A 25620-nucleotide genomic window follows, 5' to 3' on the forward strand; every position below is an offset into this window, starting at 1 on the left:
GTCGTCATCAAACTGCGCGGGCGCAAAAGGCGTCCGGTCTGCCCCCGCGGAACGGAAGGCAAGGGCGGCGCGCTCCGGTTCTCGGGCGCCCGGAGAGGATGGTGCTCCGACGGCTGCTGGCCGCCTTGCTGCACAGCCCGCAGCTAGTGGATCGTCTGTCGGAGTCGTGGCCTATCCGACGTGCAGCGCAGCTCACAGCCTTCGCACTGCTACAGGCCCAGTTGCGGGGCCAAGACGCGGCCCGCCGCCTGCGGGACCTCGCGGCTGGGCCCACGGGCTCCCTGGGCCGCCGCGCTGAGCGATTCAAAGACGCTTTCACCCAGGAGCTACGCCGCGGCCTCCGGGGCCGCTCAGGGCCACCACCAGGTAGCCAGAGGGGCCCGGGCGCAAACATTTAAGCCTGGGCTGCGCGGGGCCGAGGCCGCTTACTTTCCCTTCTGGGCTCTATACTGGTCTCGTCGTTGAGGGGTCATTCCGGGCACTGCGCACGGCTTCGAATCCTGACTCCGATTTTTGGCCTGCGGATATCCCAGTCAGAAGAGCCTAGGCCCGACCGCCGTCTCCGTTGAAGTCTTGTGATTGGACAAGGCACAGTGTGGAGAAAGACCCCGAAGCCTAACAGATGAAGATGGGCTGGGTCCCGTCACAGCACCTACGGAGAGCCACCGGCCGAAGCCACAGAGCCTTTCCTCTGCAAATGGGATTGAAACTCTTGACAGATGCTGCTGAATCTGCACGGGTATAGCAGGACGCTTAATTCCAGGGACGATATGGATGAAAAGACCACCCTACAGCTGCCAAAATCCTTTGATTAAATGTGTGAGCTGATTAATAGGCATGAGTGTGATACTTCTCAGGCAAGATGGTTTAAGAATAGTGGGGACTGTAGGCCTATGGTAATAATAAACACGTACTTTATGAAATAAGTATTTATTCTGTGCTGGGACTTGCTAATAGCACTCTGTGTGTTTGTTTTTGTGTCATTTCCCTAAAACCAGTCACATGAGGAAGCAGAGATGAGGTGGTCTCACTGTGTTGCCTCGGCTGGTCTCAAACTCTTGGGCTCAACTGATCCTGTTACCTTAGCCTCCCAAAGTGCTGGGATTACAGGCAAGAGCCACTGCAACGGAAGCAGAGGCTGCTGCTTAAGTTGCCCAAAACCTTGCAGAGTAAGATGTGGGCAGAGGCATTTGACTGCTGGGCTTAAGTCCTTAACACAGCTCTGCAGCGTTTATCCTGACGCTGGATGCCTTCCTTCTCCAACTCCCCACCATCAGGCATTAAGACTACTGCCTGGGAGCAGGGTGTGGTGGCAGTTGTGTCTGATCCTGAGGCAGGATCCTCTCCAGAGGCAGGAGGATTGCATGAGCCAAAGAGATGAGACCAGCCTGGGCAACATAGCGAGAACCTGTCTCGAAAATAAAAAAGACTACTGCCTCCCATGGAACCAGCTACCTGGACTCCTATCCCTCATTTTAGAGGGTCTGGGATACACACCAAGACTATGGTCCAGCAAGTTAGTGGACCCATGATTAGAAAATCCATTGTATATAGAAATGTCCTGTCATTTGAAGCTCCTAGCTAAGTCTCTGATTTTTTTTTTTTTAAAGACAGGGCCTAACTGTTGCACAGGCTGGAGTGCAGTGGCACAATCGTAGCTCTCACTGCGACCTCAACTTGTGGGCCAAGCAGTCTGCCTCCCTGGTCCTCCAGGGTAGCTGGGATTACAGGCCCGTGACACCATGTCCAGCTAATTAAAAACGTTGTTGTTGTTGAAATGGCATTGCAGTTTGTTGCCCAGGCTGGTCTTAAACTCCTGGCCTCAAGTAGTCCTCCCACTTCGGCCTGTCAAAGTGCTGGGATTACTGGTGTGAGCCACCACACCCGACTCTGATCATTTCTAATTAGGCAACACAATCCTGTAATCATGCAATCTAGAAAACTTGAAGCCATAGGAAAAATTTAAGCTGGTAACCAGATGCTGGCTGAGCATTGCATGTTCTCTGCTTTCTAGGAGAATGATTCCGCCTGCCCCCCGACCCCGCCCCGCAACTGCGATGGAGTCTTGCTCTGTCACCCAGGCTGGAGTGCAGTGGCACGATCTTGGCTCACTGCAACCTCCGCCTCCTGGGTTCAAGCAGTTCTGTCTCAGCCTTTCAAGCAGCTGGGATTAAAGGTGCCTGCCACCACACCCAGCTAATTTTTGTATTTTTAGTAGAGATGGGGTTTCACCATGTTGGCCAGGCTAGTCCCAAACTCCTGACCTCATGATCTGGCCACCTCAGCCTCCCGAAGTGCTGGGATTACAGGCATGAGTCACTGCGCCCGGCCGGGAGGATGACTCTTAAGGGCAAGGTGCAGAAATGACTGGAGAGTTTCCCACCACCTCTCAGGAACAGGAGTAGAAGAAAGCAGGGAGAAAATCTCTAGGTGCTATTATATATTTCAAACATCGCTTGTTTGCATAATAACCAAACACTGAGACAGCAGGCATCAGGGTGCCATGAAGTACAACACAACCCCCACTTCCGTGCTTTAAGAGCTTTGTGAGAGATATGCCTGTGGACTCCAGGAATGACACGATGTTAGCTGGCAGACACCTCAAAGATCCTCTGATGTCAACACATTGGGAAGTGGGGCAGGTGAGTGGAAGGGGCTTTCCCTTCCACTCACAGTAACAGACCAAGGGACTAGCGCTTGGGTCCCCTGGATCTGGACCGTCCGTTCTCTATACTTCATCACACTGACTTCCACATATTTGGATAGCCAGATCAGTCTTAGGAAGCCAGAGGGTTGTCATGACAGCAAGAGGTAAGGCATCATGGAAAGTGTGGGAGCAGTAATTCAGGCATGTCACTAGCAGTTCATTGTTTTTTTTCGCAACCAGGTGCTATCTATCTATTTCAGACATCACAGTGGCTGGAAGCAGTAGGGCAGAAACAGGTGCCATTGCTTATACAAGGTTCTTTGGGGACCTTGACATCAAGACTGACAGGTCAGATCTTTGGTCTCAGGGAGAAGAGTGCCAGCTCACCAAGAAGGCAGAACAGCCAATGGCCACGCCCAGGAAAGGCAGCAGTGGGAGTTGTGAAGGAGAACCAGGGCTCTGTCCCAGTGTCCCAGCCCAGCTACCCAAGTAGAAGGTGGAGTGGCATCTTCTCTGGCTGAACCTTGGGCAGCGGCTGCTCTGCCATGTTGTCAGGTTTCTTCCCCCAGCTCCATGATGTGAAGACTGAGGTGGTCCCTCCAAGCCCCACTCAGCAAGGAGGACAGGGCTGGTGGATCCTCCAGCGTCAGATGGGGAAATAAAAGAGTCTCATTCTTGAGGGGAAAGCTGCACTTCTCCACGGCACGCCTGGTGGTGCCAGGGGTCACCACAAAGAGGCGGCAGAGCCACGGCCCGCCGGCCACTTGGCAGGCTGGTTGTCTGGTAAAGCTTTTCAGGGCTTGGCACAGGACACGGTCCTCAGTCCCACCCATGTCCACCACCTCCACTGGTGCCCCTAGGCCTGGGAGGTGTAGAAGGTGCCGAGGAGGCATGTAGGTGTGGGTGAAGAGGAGTGTGTAGTGGGTAGGCACGCTTGGGAGCGCAGGGGTGTGGACCACCTGCTCCAGGTACTCCAGGCTGGGCACCAGGCCCCCCTGATGTAGGCAGCCAAAGAAGAAGGCACCGAGGGCATTGAAGAAGACCACGGTACTCTTCCAAGGCACAGGTTGGGTCTGTGGACTACAAAGCAGGACTAGGGGGACCAGGAGGGGAATCAGGAACCGAGCCTCCTGGTGGCTAAAGGCAGACAGCAGGGCCAGGGGTGTGAAGTAGAGGAGAAGGAGATACGACCTGGGGCTGGACAGCAGACTCCGGGCACGCTGCGCCCTCAGAGGGCTCCTCTGTGCACAGGCCGGAAGGCAGACTTGCAGCTGCTGCCACGCGGCTTGCAGGGCCTGGGCATGCAGCATCCCGAAGAGCAGGAAGCCGTTGACTGCCAGGTGAGTGAGCCGCACATGCGTGCCATGCCTTGCCAGGTTTTGGGGATTCAGGTTGTAGTGTAAGAAGTTGACAGGTGTAAGGACAAGGGTACTGGATGTAGTGGGGCTGGAGAAATACCAGCTGTCCACGGCCACGAACACCACTGCTGTGAGGACCGCCCCTGGCAGCAGCACCAGAGCCTCTCGGGTCAGGGACTTCAAGCCAGGGTTTGTAGCTCCACGAGTGCCCCAGAGGTAGAGTGGGACCACAGCAAAGGCCAGAAAGGTGGGCCGGTTGAAGAAGCCAGCAGCCATGATGGCTCCAAGAAGCCAGCTGTGCCACCACGGACCCGGCGCAGGCTCCTTGGGTGTGGGGCCCCACATAACATGGGAGGATACCAGCACCAGCAGGCACGCCAAGAGCAGTCCCTCGATGGTGTTGGAGAAGGTCCTTGTGTAGAAGACCAGGGTGACGTAGGAACCAGACAGCAGGACCAGGGCGTTCCAGCGATCTGCCCCCCACAGTGGGGCCAGGTGGTACACCGCCCCATCCAGGGCAAAGGAGAGGGCAGTGAGGAGGAGTCGGGGCCCCACTAGCAGCACATAGCCACTCACCAGGCCAGGCCACAGGCCTAGCTCTTCCCAGAACCTGAGCAGCCAGAAGGTAGAGCCAGAGATCAGCAGGGGGAAGACCACCGTGCGGCAGGAGCTGCTGGGGTAAAACTCCCAGGGCCGGGTGGCCTGAACACCCAGGATGTCCTCTGCAGAGAGAGAGAGAGAGAGAGAGGCAGAGGTGAGCCAGTACCAAGCTCAGGATGTAGTGGGCAAAATTCGAGGATGGCCCCCAACATTTTCCACCTTTTGGTGTGCCTGCCCAGCCTAAACCCTGGGACTGTGCACAGAATGAATCCCTCCCTCCCTCCCGTCCTCCCTCCCTGATAGGCTGTCTGTCACCCAGGCTGGAGTGCAGTGGCAAGATCATAGCTCTTGCTATGTTACTCAGACTGATCTCAGACTCCTGGCTTCGAGCCATTCTCCCACCTCAGCCTCCTAGCATGCTGGGATTACAGGTTTGAGCCACTGCACCTGGCCCACAGGATGGATTGTACTCCTGTGATTAGGTTATGTTATACAGAGGCACTGACTGTAAAAGAGGGAGACTATGGTGTGGGCCAGACCTAATCACACCAGTTCTTTAATAACAGAGTTTTTACCATCTGGATGCAGAAAGGGCAGTCAGATTCAAAGCATGAGAAGGATTTGACATGCCACTGCTGGCTTAAAGATGGAAGGGGCATTGGCTAGGAATGGGGGTGGCCTCTGAAAGCTAAGAGCAAGGAAACCACGCCGTAGTTCCACAGCTGAAATCAATTAGATGCTGCTGGAATTAGCTTCCAGACAAGAACTCAGCCCAATCCATATGCTGATGTCCACCTTGTGAGCAGAGAGCCCATGCTGCCCTTCTGATTAACAGAACTGTGAACTCACAAATTGGTGCAGTTTTAAGCTGCTAGGTTTTTGATGATTCATCACGCAGCAGCAGAAACAAGTGTAGGGGAGCTCAGAGTGCAGAGGGCAGGAGAAACTTCCCTGGGAAAAGGAGCAGTGTGTCCTGGGAAGAGTGTGTGGGAAGTGTGCAGGTGTGGGGAGGCTTACCCTCTTCTCGGGGTTCCAAGATCTCAAAGGTCAGACTCAGAACCCCATCTCTGATAATGATTGTTATCAGGAGATGGGGGGAGAAAATAGGGGTGGGACGAGCCCTCGGGTTATGTCAAAGGTGATTTATATTTAGTTTTGTTTATGATACTTAAATTTTTTTTCTTTTTGAGATGGAGTCTTGCTCTGTCGCCAGGCTGGAGTACAGTGGTATAATCTCAGTTCACTGCAACCTCTGCCTCCTGGCTTCAAGCAGTTCTTCTGCTTCAGCCTCCCGAGTAGCTGGGACTACAGGCACATGCCACCACATCTAGCTAATTTTTGTATTTTCAGTAGAGAAGGGGTTTCAACATATTGGCCAGGCTAGTCTTGAACTTCTGACCTTGTGATCCACCCGCCACGGCCTCCCAAAGTGCTGGGATTACAGGTATGAGCCACCGTGCCTGGCCCAAATCTTTTTTCTTTTCTTTTCTTTCTTTCTTTCTTTCTTTTTTTTTTTTTTTTTTTTTTTTTTTTAACAGTCTCGCTTTGTCACCCAAGCTGGAGTACAGGGGCGAGATCTCAGCTCACTGCAACCTCCACCTCGCTGGTTCCAGAAGTTCCCCTGCCTCAGCCTCCAGAGTAGCTGTGACTACAGGCACCCACCACCACACCCCGCCAATTTTTTTTTTTTTTTGTAGTTTTAGTAGAGACAGAGTTTCACCATGTTGGCCAGACTGGTCTCAAACTCCTGACCTCAGGCAATCTGCCCGCCTCGGCTTCCCGAAGTGCTAGGATTACAGGCGTGAGCCACCGCGCCCAGCCTTTTTTATTTTTGAGATGGAGTCTCACTCTGTCTATTCTGGCTGGAGTGCAGTAGTGCAGTCTTGGCTCACTGCAACCACCACCTCCCAGGTTCAAGCGATCCTCCTGCCTGAGCCTCTCGAGTAGCTGGGACTACAGGCACGTGCCACCACACCCAGCTAATTTTTTGTATTTTTAGTAGAGACAGGGTTTCATTGTGTTAGCTAGGATGGTCTTGATCTCCTGACCTCAGGATCTGCCCACCTTGGCTTCCTAAGTGCTGGGATTACAGGCTTAAGCCACTGCGCCCAGCCTAATTTTTTAATAAGAAGAATATATCCAAGTAGTACTTATATAATTTAAGAACTACTTGCTTCCTGGTCTGTAACCCTGTGCCCAATGTTCCAGAGCTCTGAGGGGTGGCTGTGAGGGAACAGCTCCACTCCAAGCCTCATTGTTCACAGCATCTCTTGCTTGATCACCCTGCTGGTTATCTAGAGTTAATTATACAGCCTGGCGATCATTCGGGCTCTTTGATTCTGCTACTTATTTCTCCAGCTGTTTTATCTGTCTATGTTAGACAGTGAAAGGGAAGTAAGATCCAGGATCAAATCAATCTGGCTGCTTTTCTGGTTTTAAAAAAAAATGTGTGGGAAAGAAGATGAACCTTTTAACTTAAAAAACAAATTCACCTGTTGAGCCCTATGGCAAAGAAAGCTGGTGCTTCCCCATTATCTATATTCCCTCCTCCTTCCTTAGACATTTTTTTTTTTTTTTTTTTTGAGACAGAGTCTCACTCTGTTGCTCAGGCTGGAGCGCAGTGGCACGATCTTGGCTCGTTGCAACCTCTGCCTCCAGGGTTCGAGCGATTCTCCTGTCTCAGCCTCCCAAGCAGCTGGGATTACAGCTGCTTGACGCCATGCCCAGGCAATTTTTTGTATGTTTAGTAAATATGGGGTTTCATTATGTCAGCCAAGCTGGTCTCAAACTCCTGACCTCAGGTGACCCACCCACCTTGGCCTCTCAAAATACTGGGATTACAGGTGTGAGCCACTGCACCTGGCTCCTTAGACTCTTTAGCTGGGTACTTGGTCAGATATAAAGACTATATTTTTTAGCTTCCTTTGCAGCTAAGTGTGGTCTCATGATACATTATGTTCAGTGTGATGGAAATGGGTAAAAAGCATGCAACCTTCAAAATATGACCTTAAAGAGAGAAGAAATGCCTTTCTCCTTTGTTGGCTGGAAAGACTGGTTGAAGACTTACTTGATGGCTGGAGCTCAAGTAGCCGTCTTGAGCCATGAGGATGAAGCCACATGTTCATAACATCTGAAAGGCCTCAAGGACTTTGGGCAGGATGGCATGGGTAAGGCAAATACCCTTATGATGTGTCCTATACCACCTAACAGATAAGTGAGTGTCCCAGGTCTGGGTTCCCTTAACCCTCAGCTGAGTCTACAGAAGAGAGGTTTCATTATCTCAGATCACAGCCTGTGTCGGCTCACGCCAAATACTGGGGAAGTCCAACTCTAAAAGTGTTCCACTGGGAAGTTCAACACAGCTTTCATCCTGAATGACCTGTAGTGTTGGTCCAAGCAGGAATACATCCAAGAGACTGGTGGTTTATTAGCATTACTCAGAAGGTCAGTGTCACCATTCAGGAAGGAGACATGAAGTCCCCACTTCCAAGTTCTTACCCCGGAGAAGCTGCTTCTCTGCTTGTGGATTTACTACTCATCTGCACGGACATGCTACTCCCTCCCCACAAAATCTCCCATCAGCTTCCCAACCAGACTCTGCTGGAACTTGTCTCAGCCACGCATGCGGAGTGTTTTACCTGCCATGACCTCAGGTGACTGGAAGAACTCATCTGGGTGCACATAGCCTGTCTGCGGAAGGAGACACCACAGCACTCGGAGCACGCTGAGGCCACCCCAAAGCACCCTGACTGCCATCTTCAGATCCGATTACCGCGCCCAAACCTGGAATAATGTCCCAGCTGCTACAGATGCTACGTTGGATCCACAGATCTGCGTCTGTTGAGGATAACACTTGTTGGTTACCATGATGTAAATTATTATCCATTCAACTGTCTGAACAAACTCAAAATGGATCTATATTTAATAAAAATGACAATAATAATAATAGCTACTTTATACTAAATGCCCACTAACTGCCAGGCACTTGACATGCATATTTCATTTAATCCTTTCCATGGTCTGGAGCAGTGGGTCTTAGTATCCCTATTTTACAGATTTCGGGAAACGGAGGCCTCTGTTGAGTAACTTGATTACTTCCTGCTCATATTTGCTAAGGAGTCTGGTGGTTAATTTTATGTATCAACTTGACTGGGCTAAGAGATACCCAGATAGCTGGTAAAACATTATTTCTGGCAGTGTCTTTAAGGACATTTCAGGAAGAGATTAATCTCTGAATTGATAGACTAAGATCATCATCTGCACCAATGTGGGTGGGCATGATTAATCCTTGGAGGGTCTGAATAAAACAAAGAAGTGGAGGAAGGGTGAATTTGCACTCTCTTCAGCTGGGACAGCCATCTTCTCCTGTCCTCAGACATTAGTGCTCCTGGTTCTTGGACCTTCAGACTCCAGATCTCACGCAAGTGCCCCCCAACCCACCTCCCTGAATCAGGATCTCTGTCCTTAAATAGGACTGGGAATTATACTGCAGGCTCCTCTGTTTCTAAGACTTCTGACTCAGATGGAATTAAACCACAAGTTTCCCTGATTCTCCAGCTTGCAGGTGTCAGATTGCATGACTTCACCAGCCCCCATGATTGCATGAGCCAATTTTCATAGTAAATGAGAAAGCCAATTCCTGGTTGTTTCTGTGTCTCTGGAAAGCCCTGGCTTGTACAGGGTCTAAATATGACATTTGCTCAATGTGACATTTGCAAGTAGGATTAGTGTACCCAGCAAATCTGGGTCTTACAGCCCCATCCTGATCACTAGCTCCTATCCACAGACCAGTATGGCACGCTGTTTCTTGCATTTCTGAAAACTTGGGAAACTCAATGGATTCCACCCATTTCACTGCAAAAATTACACTCAGCCCCATGGTTTCCAGTTACTCCCTCCAACTTTCACATACCCTGGAACCTGCCTTTTGGAAGGTGACGGAAACATTTATAACTCCATATGATGAGAATTCTAACTCCCTCAACTCAAATATAGTATTAACTGAATCCCACAAGTTTGGCTATGTAACTCAAAGAGCAGTGACAATCTGAGCCCATTGCATGCTGGATCTGTAAGTCGGGAGCATCACTGCTCAACAGGAAAGCAAGTTTGACAACCTGCTTGTCTCTTCTCCAGAAATAGTGATGTTCCCCTGACTTCTTGATGTTTTAAACTCTGACCTTAAATAGTGCTTTCTCTCAGGTTTACACCTGAGAGCTCACACTGCCATGTGGCTCACATCTGTAATCCCAGAACTTTGGGAGGCTGTGGCAAAAGGATCGCTTGAAATTGGGAATTCGGACCAGCCTGGGCAGCAAAGTGAGACCCCATTTCTACAAAAAAAAAAAAAAAAAAAAAATAGTTGGACACAGTGGTGTGCACTGGTAGTCCCAGCTATTCAGGAGGCTGAGACAAGAAGATCACTTGAACCCAGGAATTCGAGGCTGTGGCGAGCTATGATCACACTACTGCACTTCAGCCTGAGTGACAGAGCAAGACCCTGTTTAAAAAAAAAAAAAAAAAAAATGGCCAGGTGCGGTGGCTCACACCTGGCATCCCAGCACTTTGGGAGGCCAAGGCAGGCAGAACGCTTTCGGTCAGGAGTTTGAGACCAGCCTGGCCAACATGGCAAAAACCCCTCTCTACCAAAAAAATACAAAAATTAGCCAGGTGTGATGGTGGACACCTATAATCCCAGCTACTCAGGTGGCTGAGACACAAGAATCGCTTGAACCCAGAAGGTGGAGGTTGCACTGAGCTGAGATCACACCACTGAACTCCAGCCTGGGAGACAGAGCAAGACTCTGTCTCAATCAATCAATATTAAAAAAAAAAAAAAAAAAGTTGTTAACTATAGTTACCCTACTCTGCTATCAAACATTAGAACTTTAATCTTCTAACCGCATGTTTATACTGTAGCTTATATTCTTAATTCATGTTTATTCCTAATATTGGTTACTTGTACCTTCTTTTTTCTTTCTTTATAATCCTCACCAGAATTTTGTTGATTTTGTGAATCTTTTCAAAACATCAACTTTTGGCCTTGCTGTTTTTAATTTCTTTGCTCATCTTTATTTTTTTTTCACTTTTACTCTTTTTGGGGATTATTTTATTGTTTTATTTCAAATCTTTTGATATGAACACAGCATTAATTTTGAACCTTATTTTCTATGAGAAGTATTCAAGGCTACACATTTTTCTCTAAATATAGTATTAACTGCATGCCACAAGTGTTGCTATGTAACAATTTCATCAACTTTTGATTCTAAATATTTCTAATTGCCATTGTAATTTCTTCTTCCACCAATGTCTTATGGTTGAAGGATTTAATTTTTTTTTTTGAGACGGAGTCTCGCTCTGTTGCTGGCTGGAGTACAGTGGCACAATCTCGGCTCACTGCAATCTCTGCCTCCCAGGTTCAACCAATTCTCCTTCATCAGCCTTCCGAGTAGCTGGGATTACAGGCATGCACCACCACACCCAGCTACTTTTTGTATTTTTAGTAGAGATGGAGTTTCACCATGTTGGCAGGAAGGTCTTGATCTCCTGACCTTGTGATTCGCCCACCTTGGCCTCCCAAAGTGCTGGGATTACAGGCGTGAGCCACCGCACCCGGCTGAAGGATTTAATTTTTTTTATTTTTTATTTTTTTGAGACGGGGTCTAGCTCTGTAGCCCAGGCTAAAGGGCATGCAGTGGCACGACCCTGGCACACTGCAGCCTCCGCCTCCTGGGTCCTGGTTCAAGTAATTCTCCTGCCTCAGCCTCCTGAGTAGCTGGGATTACAGGCACGTGCCACTACGCCCAGCTAATTTTTGTAATTTTAGTAGAGACGGGGTTTCACCATGTTGGCCAGACTGTTCTTGAACTCCTGACCTCGTGATCTGCCTGCCTTGGCCTCTCAAAGTGCTGGAATTAAAGGCATGAGCCACCGTGCCGGGCCAGGATTTAATTTTTAATGGTCATTTTTGCAGATATTCCATGGATGCTTGAAAACACTATATATTCTATACTTACTAAATGAAGAGTTCTATATATTGACATTAGATCAAGCCCATTAGTTGTGTTGTTGAAATCTTTTTTTTTTTTTTTTTGAGACAGGGTCTCACTGTGTTGTCTATGCTGGAGTGCAGTGGCATGATCATGGCTCACTGCAGCCTCGATCTCCTGGACTCAAGCAATACTCTGATCTCAGCCTCCTGCGTAGCTAGGAAGACAGGCACGCACCACCAAGCTTGGTTAATTTTTAAATTTTTTATAGAGACAAGATCTTGCTATGTTGCCCAGGCTGGTCTTGACCTCCTGGGTTTCAAGCAGTCCTCCCACCTTGGCCTCCCAAAGTGCTGGAATTACAAGCATGAACCAACATACCTGGCCCAAATCTTTTAATGTCCTTAATTTGTTGATTTTTTACTGTCACAGAAATGTATGTTGAACTAGCTCATGAAATAGTTAACTTGGGTAATTTTCCTTATGATTCTGTCAATTTTAGTTTATTTTTGAAGCTATATTATTATATTTGTAGAAGTTTATAACTGTTATACCTTTTTGGAAAATCGAATATCTTATCATTATATAGTTACCTTTTAATCTCTAATACTACTTTGTCCTAAAGTATATTTTATCTGATATTAATGTAGGTAGACACATTTTTCAGAAACTTAGTATTTACCTGGTACATACTTTTCCACCCTTTCTTTTCTTTTTTTCTTTTTGGGATGGAGTCTCACTGTCTTGCCCAGGCTGGAGTGCAGTGGCATGATCTCAGCTCACTGCAACCTCTGCCTCCTGGATTCAAGCAATTCTCCTGCCTCAGCCTCCCAAGTAGCTTGGACTATAGGCATGAACCACCATGACCGGCTAATTCTGATATTTTTTGTAGAAATGAGGTTTTGCCATGCTGGCCATGCTGGTCTTGAACTCCTGACCTCAGGTAATCTGCTGTGTTGCTGGCTGGAGTGCAGTGGCACAATCTCAGCCTCCCAAAATGTTGGGATTACAAGTATGAGCCACTGTGCACAGCCAATTTACTGTTATTATTGATTTATTTATTTCTACCACCCTATTTTGTTTTCTTTTCTTGTTTTTTCAATGATTTTTTTTTTTTTTTTTGGTCCTTTCTTGCCTTCTTTTGGATTGATATTTTTTCCCTTTTCTCTCTACCAGTTTGGAAGTTATATATACTCAGTTTCCAATATGCTATAAAATACAATATATTATTTAATATTTTAAAATTTAGTATACTATGTTATGTGTCTTCACTATTAAATTCTGGGTGCACATTTCTTTTTACTTATTATAGTTGAAAATTTTTTGGCTTCTTGAACCTGTGGATTAGGACCCTTTGTCATTTATAGAAAGTAATCCTCCATTGGACTGTATGCTGCTGATAAAGACATACCCAAGACTGGATAATTTATAAAGGAAAAGAGGTTTAATGGACTCACAGTTCCATGTGGCTGGGGAGGCATCACAATCATGGTGGAAGGCAAAGGCACGTCTTACATGGCAGCAGGCAAAAAGCAAATGAGAAGGAAGCAAAAGGGGTTTCCCCTTATAAAACCATCAGATCTCGTGAGACTTACTACCACGAGAACAGTATGGGGGAAACCACCCCCATGACTCAGTTATCTCCCACGAGGTCCCTCCCACAACATGTGGGAATTATGGGAGCTACAGTTCAAGATGAGATTTGAGTGAAGACACAGCCAAAACATATCATAGACCTTCTCAGTCTATCTTCCATGTCTCTTTAAGTTCTATTTCATATTTCCCATATCTTTATCTCTCTTGGCTATATGTCAGATAAGTTCTGTTCTGTCTTTCATGTCTCTAGTCATCCTTTCAGCTGTATCTAGATGTTAAACCTGCGTATTGAGTTTTAAATTTCAGTTGTTACATTTTTCATTTCTATAAATTGATTTTTTTATATCTGCCTGATCTTTTTTCCTTCACAATAGTGATTTTATTAAATTAGTTGCTTTATAAAACACTGCAGATGTCATAATTGTTAACATAACAATTTACCAAACTGTAGTTAACTGGTACAGTTTGCTAAGCACGTTTTATAAAGGAAAGGAAATGCCAAAACCCTGGTAAAGTTGTTCCATTGCAGCCTAAGAAAACGAAGATTTGTTTCTCAGACATTTAAATCAGGCAAATAAAAACAGGTAAAGAGTTTCTCTCTCCCATCTGAAGCACTTAATCAGTAGAAATAGCCTGATAAATAACTAGACAGTCTTTGCACTCAAGATATTCCACAACATGTAATGCAATAATGGAGAGGTTTACCTTCTTTAGCTTCAAAGTTGGAGGGTTTTGGTCATTTAAATTTTATTTCAAACTAGTGCTTTTCAGCCACAGTATCTTCACTCTGAGATAAGCAGTCTTCTTCACAATGTATTTTTAGTATCCTCATGTTCAATTTTAAGACAAAGCAATTTTAATACTAGGTGCACACCACATGCCCTTGCTGCAAACTGCCTTTCTTGACAAGCTATGAAGTAGTTCAAGGAGGTATGGTTAAGGCTGGATTACTGAATGGTGCTGGTAAATACTACACAAATTTTTTTGTCATGTTGCAACCTTTTTCCAATTTAGTGACTGCTACTATGAAATCAGATAGCAACGATGACAACATTATTAGGTTTGTTTGAACTATGATTTAGTAGCAACTGAGGTTCCCAATTTTAACCCCTTGGCAGCAAGATCCAAGTTCCCTTATTTGCACATTAGCACCTAAGTGTCAAGGGGTTAAATAATAAGCACAAAAGATACTGCACTTCTGATTGTAGCATTTGGCAGAACTGAAAGGAAAGGAAGTTGTGCTACATGTTCAAGGGATTGTGGGCAACATAAAGATGACACCAGGAGAAGATAAAAATGTCACATGAAGTCTTCATAGTCTTGTACATATCCTCCATCGTAACCACCATAATCTGCCAGATCATCTTTCATGGTGGCTTTTAATCCCCCTCCAGAAACCACACCTTTCTTCTTATTGGCTTTGCTTCGCTTTTCTTGCTTCTGTTTTTCTTGTGCAAAGCACAGTCAGTGAATTGGTAATCTTTTTCAAATCATCAGTTTCCAATGAAATACACACATCTCGAACTAAGACTTCCAAAAAACTGGCATAATACAGTGACTTTTCATATGGTGTAATTTTCTCTCTTAGTAACGTTCCAAATTCTGTAAAGTCATCTCTTGAAGATGCGTTCATAGCATCTATTCCATAAACTGTTTTATTAACATCAAAAGTTTCCTTTGCTAATTCGAGGTCAGACTCTCTCGGGAATTTCTTTAGCCGCAGTTTATCTGCTAATTGTTCTTCTGGTGTTAGCACTTCAGGTTCTTCAGGTTCTTGTAACTTCTTCTTGCCTTTTCTTCTGTTGCTGTTCTTTCTCTTTTATCTTTTATCTTCTCTGCTATTTTCTTCTTTTCTGAAATGTTTACCTCTGGTTTTACTTCTTCCTCCTTTTTTTTTTTTTTTTTAATCATCATCATTATCCCAGTTATCTTTGACGTTCTCATCCTCGTCCTCGCCTTCCCAGCGTTCCCCGGCAGAAGTCTCTGTCTTCATGCCTAAGTATGACTTATGTTTTATTCAGCTTAAATACTATTTTATTCAGCATTTTAGTTATTTTTAGCACTTCAGTCCTTTTATAATTCAAGGACAACTTTCCACTTGTGTCCTGTTTAACAACCTTTATTATTTTTTTTACTATTCATAAACGTAATACAAGATTGTTGTAGAAAGAGTAAAAAGTGCAATAAGTCAAAAGGGGGAAATGAAAATTACATGCAGTTCCTGACACTCAAAAAACACTGTTAACATTTTGATATATGATTTTTCTTGGAAAATATAGGATTGTATTTCTGCTTATTCATACATATCTACAGTTTGGCATAGTGTTGGCAATAAGAAATAGTCATGTTGAGAGATAAGACAGGGATTGAGAACAGCTAAGTTAGTTTAAGCTGTGTCAAGTTAATTTCAAGGAAGTCATATATTTAAGGGACAGCCTTAGTCAGCAGATCCTTCTGGTCATGATTTAAGAGAAGAGGGCAGGAAACACGAGGGGACTGTGTTGCAGTCACATCAGTGTTTTCTAAGGATGTGTTTCAAGACTACTCTGGGGGAACTTCTATGTCTCCACAACTGTTGAAGGCATCTGTTGAGGGTGAGTGGGGATAGAGGATGCTATGCCGAGGTCTCTGAGCTGAGCTCCAGAAGAACTGATGGCAGGCTGTTCCTCAGCGTATGGGAGGGTGGGAAAGTTGGCATCCTGACTTCAGCTATGGAGCAAGCCAGTCTCATGGGCATGTGGACTTCAATAGTATGGGTCTGCTGGCTAAGTGTGGTGGCTCACAGTACTTTGGGAGGCCAAGGTGGGTGGATCACAAGGTCAGGAGTTCAAGACCAGCCTGGCCAAGATGGTGAAACCCATCTCTACTAAAAATACAAAAAAATTAGATGGGCGTGGTGGCACATGCCTGTAGTGCCAGCTACTTGGGAGGCTGAGGCAGAGAATCGCTTGAACCTGGGAGGCGGAGGTTGCAGTTAGCTGAGATCTCACCACTGCTCTCCAGCCTGGGCGACAGCGAGACTCTGTCTCAAAAAATAATAATAATAATTTAAAAAGTATGAGTCTGTTGTCTCACCCTCTCCCACTCTTATCTTGCTCTTCAGTTACTACACACCCTGCCCACGCCTGTGCCATTGGCTGGGGCTGCTCCATCTCAATAGTGTAGCTTTGCAACATTGAAATTGAGTTTTGTCTCTATAAGGGATGTCTGAAAATTCAGTGAGTATTTTCAATGTATCTATTATATATTTGTAAATGGAAGAGGATCATACAATCCTTGCTTTAAAATATGCTTATATCACTTAGCAAAATATGACCATCTTTCCATATACCATGAACATCCCCTTTCACCATCTGCAAGTTCTCCTTTCATCAAGCATCTACTCCCTCTCTCTGTTCTCTTTGATTGACACCTTCCTTTCCATAGACAAACACATTTGATTCTCCACCATTCTTAGAAAATCAATCAACCAAAATTATCTTGAAACTGTATGTCCCCTCTTTCTACTACTACCTCTCTCTCCTCCTTCCTTCACAGGAATCCTCAAATCTTCTGCACTCCTCCCTTTCTAATTTCAATTTCTTTTTAGAGAGGGGGATCTTGCCTCCTCAGCTTCCCCACTGTCAAAACCGTTGGCCACTTCAGGCCCCTTCACTGCATGCCATTTGACAGCAGGGATCCTTTCTACTCTTCCTGTCTCCTTCTAGGGTGCCTTACTGTACTGTGAAGGGTAAAAAACAAAAAGTTACATTTTGTAGATACTCTTGAAGTTGGGTTATGCAAATTAGGTTTTCAGAATTTAGAAAACAGATGTGAGACAGGCCATATGTTTTTGCAGTTTTCTTTGTTTTCTCCTGGCAAACAAGATTGTTGAAAACACGGAGTTTTCCTGCATCGGCTCTCCACTATCCAGTCCCTGCTTTGTGGGAATGGAGGACACAGCTGCAGTTATGGTGGCCACAGTGCTGTGTTACAAAACCCAGCTAAGTTCTACAGGCGGCTTTACACTAGCCTGGCTGTCACAGAAGTGGTAGCTCCTCTATGGAGTTACTTCTGGTGTTGGAGTCTTTCCTGGAGGTCCAAACAGAGATCATTTTTCAGTGTACTGAATGGTTTTTACTACCTATTTCCCTGTATCAAATTCCTTTTCTGCTGGCTTCTATTTCTTGTACTGAACCTTCACCATTTAGTATCAGAAGTGCCTGTAGCCAATAGATCCCTAAGGATGACAATATTCATTTGCTAAGATAAAGTAACTACCTGTCTATCCTTTATGTCCAGAAAGAAAATAATCTTTCAAGAACAAGGGCAAAACAAAGATATTTTAAAGAAAACCAAAACTGAAAAGTCTTCACAAGCAGATCTTCAGAAAATTATAAAGAATACTTATCAGGCAGAAGGCAAAATGATGCCAGATAGATCTGAGATGGAAGTAGGACTAAAGATCAAAGAAGTTGATCATTAAGTGAGAGACATCTGGAAGGTAGAAGTCAAATAAATATCATCTTCCTGCTGCTTTGACTGGTTTCTTCTAGCAAATAAGGTCTAGAAGATGGATACCGTTTCTGAAGTAGTACTCCATGTTCATTCACCAGCTTCACTGGGTGCTGCTGATAGGCGGCTTGTGGTGGTTTGGCAATGGCTTTCTAACCCGGAGTCACAGATAAAGCACTGTGCTCTTGAGTGTGATAGTTCCAGTGGCGGTCTCCTACGTCCCCACTTTCCTGATAGGGGACAGAAGTAGTAGCTTCACTGGTCAGTTTTGCAGTGTTCTAGTAATCACTCCTGGGGATTCAGCTTAGACCTTGATCACCCAGCACTTCCAAAGGCTTTGTAAGCAGTTAACTCCCTATATTAAACTACCTTTTACATAAAACATTTAGTTGTTTGCAAACAACATCAACAACAAAAACAATGCAAGCTGGCTTCAACAATTCATCATATTGCCAGGCCTGGTGGTGCACCCCTGTCGCCCCAGCTACTTGGGAGATGGAGGCAGAAGGATTGCTTGACCCCAGGAGTTCAAGGTCTGGCAACACAGCAAGACCCTCATCTCTTAAAATAAATAAATAAATAAATAAGGCAGGAAACAATTCATCATGTCTCATAAAAAACAAACAAACAAACAAACAAAAAAAACCCTTGGTACTGCCAGGGTCCAGTGCCGCTTCTCAGGTCAGCCGCGATGCTGCCTTTCTCTTTGTGTGGACATAATCCTCAGTTCCAGCCATCCCATCCAGACATGACAACACTGTATTTTTGAGGCTATCTCTTTTTAAAGCAGGTTTATTGAAATATAATTAATATACCGTACAATTCATTTAAAGTGTACAATTCAATTGTTTTTGGTATATTCCTAGACAGGTGCAACCATCACCACAGTCAGTTTTAGAAATTTTCATCACTCATGAAGAACCTCATATACTTTAGTTATCACCTCCCATCCTCCTCTACCACCCCAGACTCTGGAAACCACTAATCTTATTTTTTTTTGTCTCTATAGAGTTCCCTATTCTGGGCTTCCAGATGAATAAAATATCTGTGGGCTTTTGTGCCTGGCTTCTTTCACTTAAAAGAATGGTTTCATGGTTCATCTGTGTTGTAGCAGGTATCAGTACCTCCTTACTTTGTATGGCCAAATGATATCCCATTGCATGGATGTACCACATTTTGTGTGTCCATTCATCTGTTGATGAACCTCTGAGTTGTTTCCATGTTTTGGCCATTGTAAACAGTGCTACTATAAACTTTTGTGTACAAGTTTATGCGTTGACATATGTCTTCCTTTCTCTTGGCATATACCTCGGAGTGGAGTCCTTGCATCCTATGGTAACTATGTTTAGTTATTTGAGGAAACTTCCAGGTTGTTTTCCAAAGTGGCCGTATCATTTTACATTCCCACCAGAAATGTATGATAGTTCTGACCAACACTTGTTGTTATCTGACCTTTGGATTCCAGACATCTCAGTGGGTGTAAAGTGGTATCTCACTGTAGTTTTGATTTGCACCTGCATCTCTTTCTTTTTCTTTCTTCTTTCCTTTTCTTTTCCTTTCTTTCCTTTCCTTTTCTTTTTTATTTCTTCTCTTCTTTTCTTTCATTCTTTCTTTCTTTCTTTCTTTCTTCTTTCTTTCTTTCTTTCTTTTATTTGAGATGGAGTCTTGCTCTGTCACCCAGGCTGGAGTACAGTGTCACGATCTCGGCTCACTGCAGCCTCCGCCTCCCAGGTTCCAGTGGTTTTCCTGCCTCAGCTCTTGGGTAGCTGGGATTACAGGTACACGCCACCACGCCTGTCTAATTTTTGTATTTTTAGTAGAGACAGGGTTTCACCATGCTGGCCAGGCTGGTCTCGAACTTCTGACCTCAGGCGATCTGTCCACCTCAGCTTCCCAAAGTGCTGGGATTACAGGTGTGAACCCCTGTGCCTGACCTGCACCTGCATTTCTTTTTAAGATCAAGGAAATCTTTTCCAGAAGTTCCCCAGAAGACTTTCTATGAAGTGCTGTTGAACAGAACTGCATCAACTACACCTTCCCAAACCAGTCATTGGCAAGGGAAATGAGATTACCAATTAAGACTCACCTTTGGGGTTGGAGCTGGGACTGTGGGTGCTTACCCTAACAACAGGTTCTGTTAGGAAGGAGAAAGGAGGCAGAGGATCAGTTGTGTGGCTGCTACATGTAACTTCCACAGGCTCTCATCCCCTGGCCATTTGTTCTTAGGCCCCTCTTCCTCCATCCACCCCTTAAATGTCAATACACCTGGTCTTCAATATCCTCTATACACACTCTTTCTGGATCATCTCATTTATTCTTATGGTTTCAGTTTCTACTTTATGACTTCTGAAACTGCTTCTTTTCTGAGCTTCAGATTTACTGATATTAATAAGAAATAATATAACAATAATAATAGTACTGACATTTATTGTACTGACTTCCAGGCTCTGTACCTTATCTTATTTAATTATCACAACTCTATAACCCTATCCCCCCACCGCCCACTTTTTTTTTTAAGACAGTGTCTCACTCTGTCACCCAGTCTGGAGTGCAGTGGTGTGATCTCAGCTCACTGCAACCTCTGCCTCCCAGGCTTTAGCAATCCTCCCACCTCAGGTTCTGCAAACCTATTCTTATTCCTGGCTTACAGACAAATAAACAGGTTTTTTGCTCAAGGTAGCAGAACTAATAAGTTGGTGAAACTAGAAGTTGGACCGTCTGTCTGACTCCCGTGCCCCACTCCATTGCCTGTTAGGCTTCTGAACCTACTTCAGACACAGGGCAGCCAAACAGAACTCATCATCTTCCCTGGAAACAGCCCTGTCCCCATGCTCCCTGTAGCAATGAGGGAACTACCATTAGTGTCCCAAACTTCTGGTACCAATTTACTGTATTAATCCATTCTCACACTGCTATAAAGAACTACCCAAGACTGGGTAATTTCTAAATAAAAAAGGTTTAATTGACTCACAGTTCTACATTGCTGGGGAGGCTTCAGGAAACTTATAGTCATAGCAGAAGGAGAAGCAGGCACCTTCTTCACAAGGTGGCAGGAGAGAGTATGGGTGGAGGAAAAGACGGATGCTTATGAAACCATCAGATCTCATGAGAACTCCCTCACTATCATGATAACAGCTTGGGAGAAACTGCCCTATGATCCGATCACCTCCCACCAGGTTTCTCCCTCAACACCTGGGGATTACAATTCAAGATGAGATTTGGGCAGCGACACAAATCAAAACTGTATCATATCATTTACCCAATTTAGTCCAGAATCCCCTGGTGAAATGCAGGTGCTATCTCCCTTTTCCTTTGTCCCTTCACTATGTAATGCCAAGTTGGCTTGCTAATTATTCCTTGAACCCAGCTCTTGTTCATTCTCCACTATCATTATCTGAATCCAGGTATGCTGTGACTGGTGTGCATGTGCCTGGGATTTCTCAGCCTCAGGGCTCGCTGTGCAGAATCTTCGCATGGCTGGAGCCCCTGGGTTGGTTGTTTCTATCTGCGAACAGCCCCCCTCCTTTGTCAACCAGTGTGTCATACAACAGGAATCTTTTTCTGTGTATACACAATGAGAAACATGTTAAGAAGCATGACCTGGAGTAGACTGCACCCACCACCCACCTCTCCACTTTCCCTCTCTCACTGCATCCTTCCTCCTGACTGTGGCAGAGAGAGGTTGAATCACTCCCTTGTGATAAACCTCTGGATGGGGGGGCCATCCCCTCACCACCCTCAGGACCAGGTCCACATTACTTATTGTGGCTTATTGCTGGCAACAGGCCTTAAAGCAACTGGCCACAAACAAAATGTCTATAGCACTGTAACATACTTGTGATGGCAGCGACGCACATTGCTGGAGGTTGTTGGTTTACTGGAGCGAGGGAAAGAAATACCTGACCCATCCTGGGTAGAAGACCGCTTAAAGGCATTCCGGAACTGGTGCCCTGAAAACATGTTCCAGTTGCAGTAGATATATGCATCAGAGCCTATTTATCGCCACTAGGAAAGAATGCTTTGTTCCTTGTGAAGAATTATTTTAGCTAATCTATAAACTGGAGTAATGATGATTATCACTTGCTTGCTGTCAATAAATATGTGGGTCAAACTCTGTTCAAGGCTCTCAGCTGGGAAGGCTGAAGCCCCTGATGCCCCACCTTTTGCTCTTTATCTTTGTGTCTGTTTCTTGATTCCTTCAGTGCCGCCTGGGTTGGGGTATCTGTGACCGAACTGGTCTTGGCAGCTGACAAGGCCCTCCATGGCTTCCAGTGTCCCCTCCTGCCTCATGTCTTCATGAGTAGAAGTCAGTGCTCCAGAAACATCATGCCTTTCTGCAGTCCTCTCCTCTGTTCTGTGCTGTTTCTCACCCCAGCTTCTTGGCTCATGTGGTTTCACTTGCCCAATATGCTAATAACATGGAGGTTAAGACCAGCGGTGGCATCAGGTAAACTGGGTTCAAGTCCTTGCTCTGTCATTTGTTCATGGTGAAAGAGCACTTAATCTCTTTGAACCCCAATGTATACCCCAGCTATAAAAAGAGTACCCACCTCAGGGGCTGTTGTGAAGATGAAATGAAGAAAACAGGCAGATATAAGTGGTTGACTTTGTTATCCATTTTGCTTAACTGCTCTGACCCCCAAGAAGGCTTCCCTAACCCTCCTTCTGAAGGACCCTGTGCAAAACTCTACAGGCACCACGCACTGACAGTTGTCTGACTGTTTCTCTGCCTCTTTTGGCTGAGGTCTCCAGGCCTAGAATCCTTTTGAGAGTCATCTCAGGGCTCTAGTACAGCTTGGGAAGGCCCACTGTGGCCCATCTGTCAAGGACAGAGCAGGAGGTCCTCCGGAGAAGGTGGTAACATAGTGGGGCATCGAGTATAACAAATGCAGGAGCTCTGCAGAATGACACCAGTTCGCCGCTGGCTTCCCAGTCTGAGACCCCACTGTAGGAGTTGTCCAAGTGGCCGCCTCTCATCTTTTATCCCAGGAGGTGGAGCCAACGCCAAGCATGGCGATTCACCTTAACCTAATCAGGATGCAGCCTGCTCATTCATTCATTTATTCAGAGAGATCTGTCAGGGTGCCAGTCAGGTGCTGGTCCAAATCTTGCATCTCCTGCAGCCTCCTGGTCGTCGTTCCCCGGAAGGGTTCGTGAGCGGCTTTAGAGTGAAGGGACAGCGCTGAGTTGCAGAGACTGGGCAGGGGAACCAGCGTTGACAACCACGCCGACAGGAGCATCCCGCGTTCGCTCGTGTGTGGGACAATGTGTAAGGCAAGCAGGAGGAAGAGACCATCTCGGAGACAGGGGAACAGCCAAGCAGAAACCACTGTGCTGGGAGCGTGGGGGAGGCCGGGAAAGACAGCACATGTGTGGGACGGGAGGAGGGGAGTGAAGAGAGTAGGAAAGACTGCTCTGGCCAGCCGCGGGTGATGGGGACACCTGTCAAGCTCGCTGAATCCGAGGGCCTGGGCAGGCTTTTAGTGCTCCATGTTTCACCGGCGCCCAGTGTGTGAGCAGAACTGTGTCGGCTCTGGGGACGGAGTGAACCAGCACCGTGCAGAATGGCAAAACCATTGCGTGTGGCTCATTCCAAGAAAGGTCCCTACCTTCATATGTAAACTTCCTTACCAAGCAGTTGGGTCGGGGCTTACAAGAGAGGGCGGCGGGCCTAAGGTTCGGCCCCTTTCTCTGGATCTGGTATTTGGAGCAGGTTTTAAGACTTCGGGAAAAGTGGGGCCCCTGCGCAACCACCAAAGGCTGCTTCTCCGGCCCTCAGGACTAAGATCTTGTTCCAGTCCTCCAGTCTTCCAATCCTAGGGCTCTACCCCAGGGGTAGAGAGTGAGAGTGGCTCCCCAGAGTACATTTGCCTTTTGTTGTAGCATTGCATCCTCATTTTGACTCTGGGGCCTGCAGTAAGCCCTGCAGGGTGCTCCACCTTGAAGCATGGGAAGATCCGATGCTGGCCGCCTTATTCTGCGGGTTGCCTGAAAAGGCCCGTGTTTATCCTTCGCTCAACAGAAAACACAACACAACATTAAACACACACAAAGAGAATGAAAGAGAGCAAGGCATCTTCATCAACAAGGGCGCACCATTTAACCACCCGCGACCTCGCAGTGCGCCTCTGCAAAGTGAGGGCTCCGCTCTGTAGCAGGAGATGGGGGTGTTAATTTTGAAAGCGGTTCCCAGTTTTCCGAGGCCAAGGTGTCTGGGGCTGAGAATGACTTTTTTTGAGGACTGGTGAGAAATGTCGTCATTACCGAACTTTCCCCGCCACACTGTGAGTCCCACGCAAAGGCCCCATGACCACCAACCCGAGCCCTGGGTGCTCCCTGGCAGGGTCGCCTTTGCCTTGTCCACGCCCCCATGCGTCCCCGGCCAGGAGGCCATCCTCTCATCCTGGGAGGGCAGGCCTGGCCCGAAGTGCTGCCCCTAAGGCCGGGAGCTGAGATTCTTCTCGGCTTCGGGCCCAGCGCTTTCCACCTCTTGCCCTGTTGAGGGGGCATTCTCCTAGGGGGAATACCTGGGGAAACTGAGACCCAGTAGGGTTAGGGGCCTCCCGGAGAACACCAGCCGCCAGCACAAGGGGATTCAACCCCAGGCCTCAGCCTGGGCCCAGAGCCGTGCTTTGGGGTGGAGTTTACCCACGACTGCCCTTCTTGGGCAAATGTCACCGTTGCCCCGGTCCCCCTAGGTCCGGAGCAGGTCAGTGCTCCAAGCCAGCGGACCTTGACCTAGGGACAGGTGCCCACTAGAACGGGGGCCCTCGGCTCCCCTGCTGTCCTCCCCAAAGGCTGGGCCTCCTGGTCTCGCGGCTGTGCGCACGCTGGGGACGGAGCCGACTGTGGTCCCCTCGCCCTCCCCGCACCGGCTCTTCTGGGCCCGCTGGGGCTGCGCACCGACTCACCCGCGCGGCCTCCGGGCTGCGCCTGCAGCGCTGGCGGCGTCCGGCCCGGCGAGGGCCCGGGTCCCAGGTGGCCGCAGAGGCGGTGGAACCGGAGGGCGGGAGGGGAGGCGATGAGAGCGCGCCGCGCGGAGACGGACTGTCGCCTCCTGCGCGGGGCGGGCGGGGGAGGGAGGAGGAGCGCGCGGGCGGGGCCGCCGTGTGCGTCCCCGCGCTGCCTCCCGGCCTGGTCCGGCGGTCCCGGGGCGGGCTGAGGCCACGCCGGGGAGGGTCCGGGGGGCGCCGCGGTCCCTCCGGCCTCAGGCTCCCCCCTCGGCAGCCTCTCCTACGCGAGCGGCGCCCTTTCAGCGCCAGGGGATCTTAAACCAAAAACCCCGGCCACCCTTCTTGTGTTCGAAATGACCATCTGGGGGTTCTCCGCGGTGGGGACTTCTGCCGGCGCCGCCCCGCTTCCACGCGCCGGAAGTCGGCGAGGGCAGCGCGCGGTCCGGGAGTGCGGCCCACGGTCCTGCTCCGTGGCCCGCAACGCCTCAAAATGGAGTCACTCATGACAGGTGACTCAGCGCACGGGGAGGCTGCGGAGCCCCGCAGCGATCGGCGTGTGCGTGGCGTTCCCGGGCAGTCGCGCCTCGGGCAGCCCCGGACCTGACGGGAAAGCGGAGCCGAGAGGCGGCTGAGAGAGCAGTGGCGACACCGCGGAGGTGCCGGAACCCCGCAGGACGCCGCCCCGGGCGCCACGCCCGCAGGAGCCGGTCCGAGCGGGCCCTGAGGCGCCTCTCCCTGCGCGCGAGGGCGGCGTCCGCGGGCACGCGCGGCCCGGAGGGGTCGCTGTGGGCGCGCGGGGCCGGCGCCGCGGTTGCCTCTCCTCGGCCTGCGCCTGTGGGGGCCGGTGGCTTGGCGGGGTGGGAGAGCCTCGGGTAACCGGGCATCCGGGCACTCACTTGGCCACCGAGCCACTGCGGAGGCGGCCGGGGTCCGCACAGCGAGGCCGACCGGGACCTGACACGGTCACGCGGCGCCGCGGAGCG

At 47.9% G+C, this 25620-nt stretch overlaps 2 protein-coding genes and 1 pseudogene across 4 annotated transcripts; 1 reads left to right on the forward strand and 2 right to left on the reverse strand.

The window, feature by feature from the left end:
* The first annotated feature begins 18 nt into the window (after window positions 1-18).
* NCBP2AS2 (NCBP2 antisense 2 (head to head)) lies at window positions 19-929 on the forward strand. Its single transcript, XM_003926198.4, has one exon. It carries the CDS (start codon window positions 99-101, stop codon window positions 396-398), a length of 300 nt encoding a protein of 99 aa, XP_003926247.1. The 5' UTR covers window positions 19-98; the 3' UTR covers window positions 399-929.
* PIGZ (phosphatidylinositol glycan anchor biosynthesis class Z) lies at window positions 519-25620 on the reverse strand. 3 transcript variants are annotated; one of them, XM_039477588.2, is made up of 4 exons: window positions 20656-24588; window positions 19771-19818; window positions 8244-8442; window positions 519-4727 (listed from the first exon to the last, which is right to left on the reverse strand). In XM_039477588.2, exons 3-4 carry the CDS (start codon window positions 8359-8361, stop codon window positions 3199-3201), a joined length of 1647 nt encoding a protein of 548 aa, XP_039333522.1. In that variant the 5' UTR covers window positions 8362-8442; window positions 19771-19818; window positions 20656-24588; the 3' UTR covers window positions 519-3198. The 3 variants fall into 3 exon arrangements, with proteins under 3 accessions (XP_039333522.1, XP_039333521.1, XP_074260155.1); XM_039477587.2 differs by lacking the exons at window positions 19771-19818; window positions 20656-24588 and adding an exon at window positions 24596-25620; XM_074404054.1 differs by lacking the exons at window positions 19771-19818; window positions 20656-24588 and having other exon boundaries at window positions 8244-12630.
* On the reverse strand, window positions 12722-15183 carry LOC141585339 (eukaryotic translation initiation factor 3 subunit J-like; annotated as a pseudogene).

This window comes from Saimiri boliviensis, chromosome 8 (assembly GCF_048565385.1).
Source record: "Saimiri boliviensis isolate mSaiBol1 chromosome 8, mSaiBol1.pri, whole genome shotgun sequence".
Taxonomy (NCBI): Eukaryota; Metazoa; Chordata; class Mammalia; order Primates; family Cebidae; genus Saimiri; species Saimiri boliviensis.

Coding starts and splice junctions, on each gene's coding strand:
- NCBP2AS2 (XM_003926198.4), top strand. CDS start 99: ATGGTGCTCCGACGGCTGCTGGCCGCCTTGCTGCACAGCCCGCAGCTA.
- PIGZ (XM_039477587.2), bottom strand. CDS start 8,361: ATGGCAGTCAGGGTGCTTTGGGGTGGCCTCAGCGTGCTCCGAGTGCTG. Junction 4,728..8,243: donor GTCACCTGAGGTCATGGCAG/GTAAAACACTCC, acceptor CTCTCTCTGCAG/AGGACATCCTGGGTGTTCAG.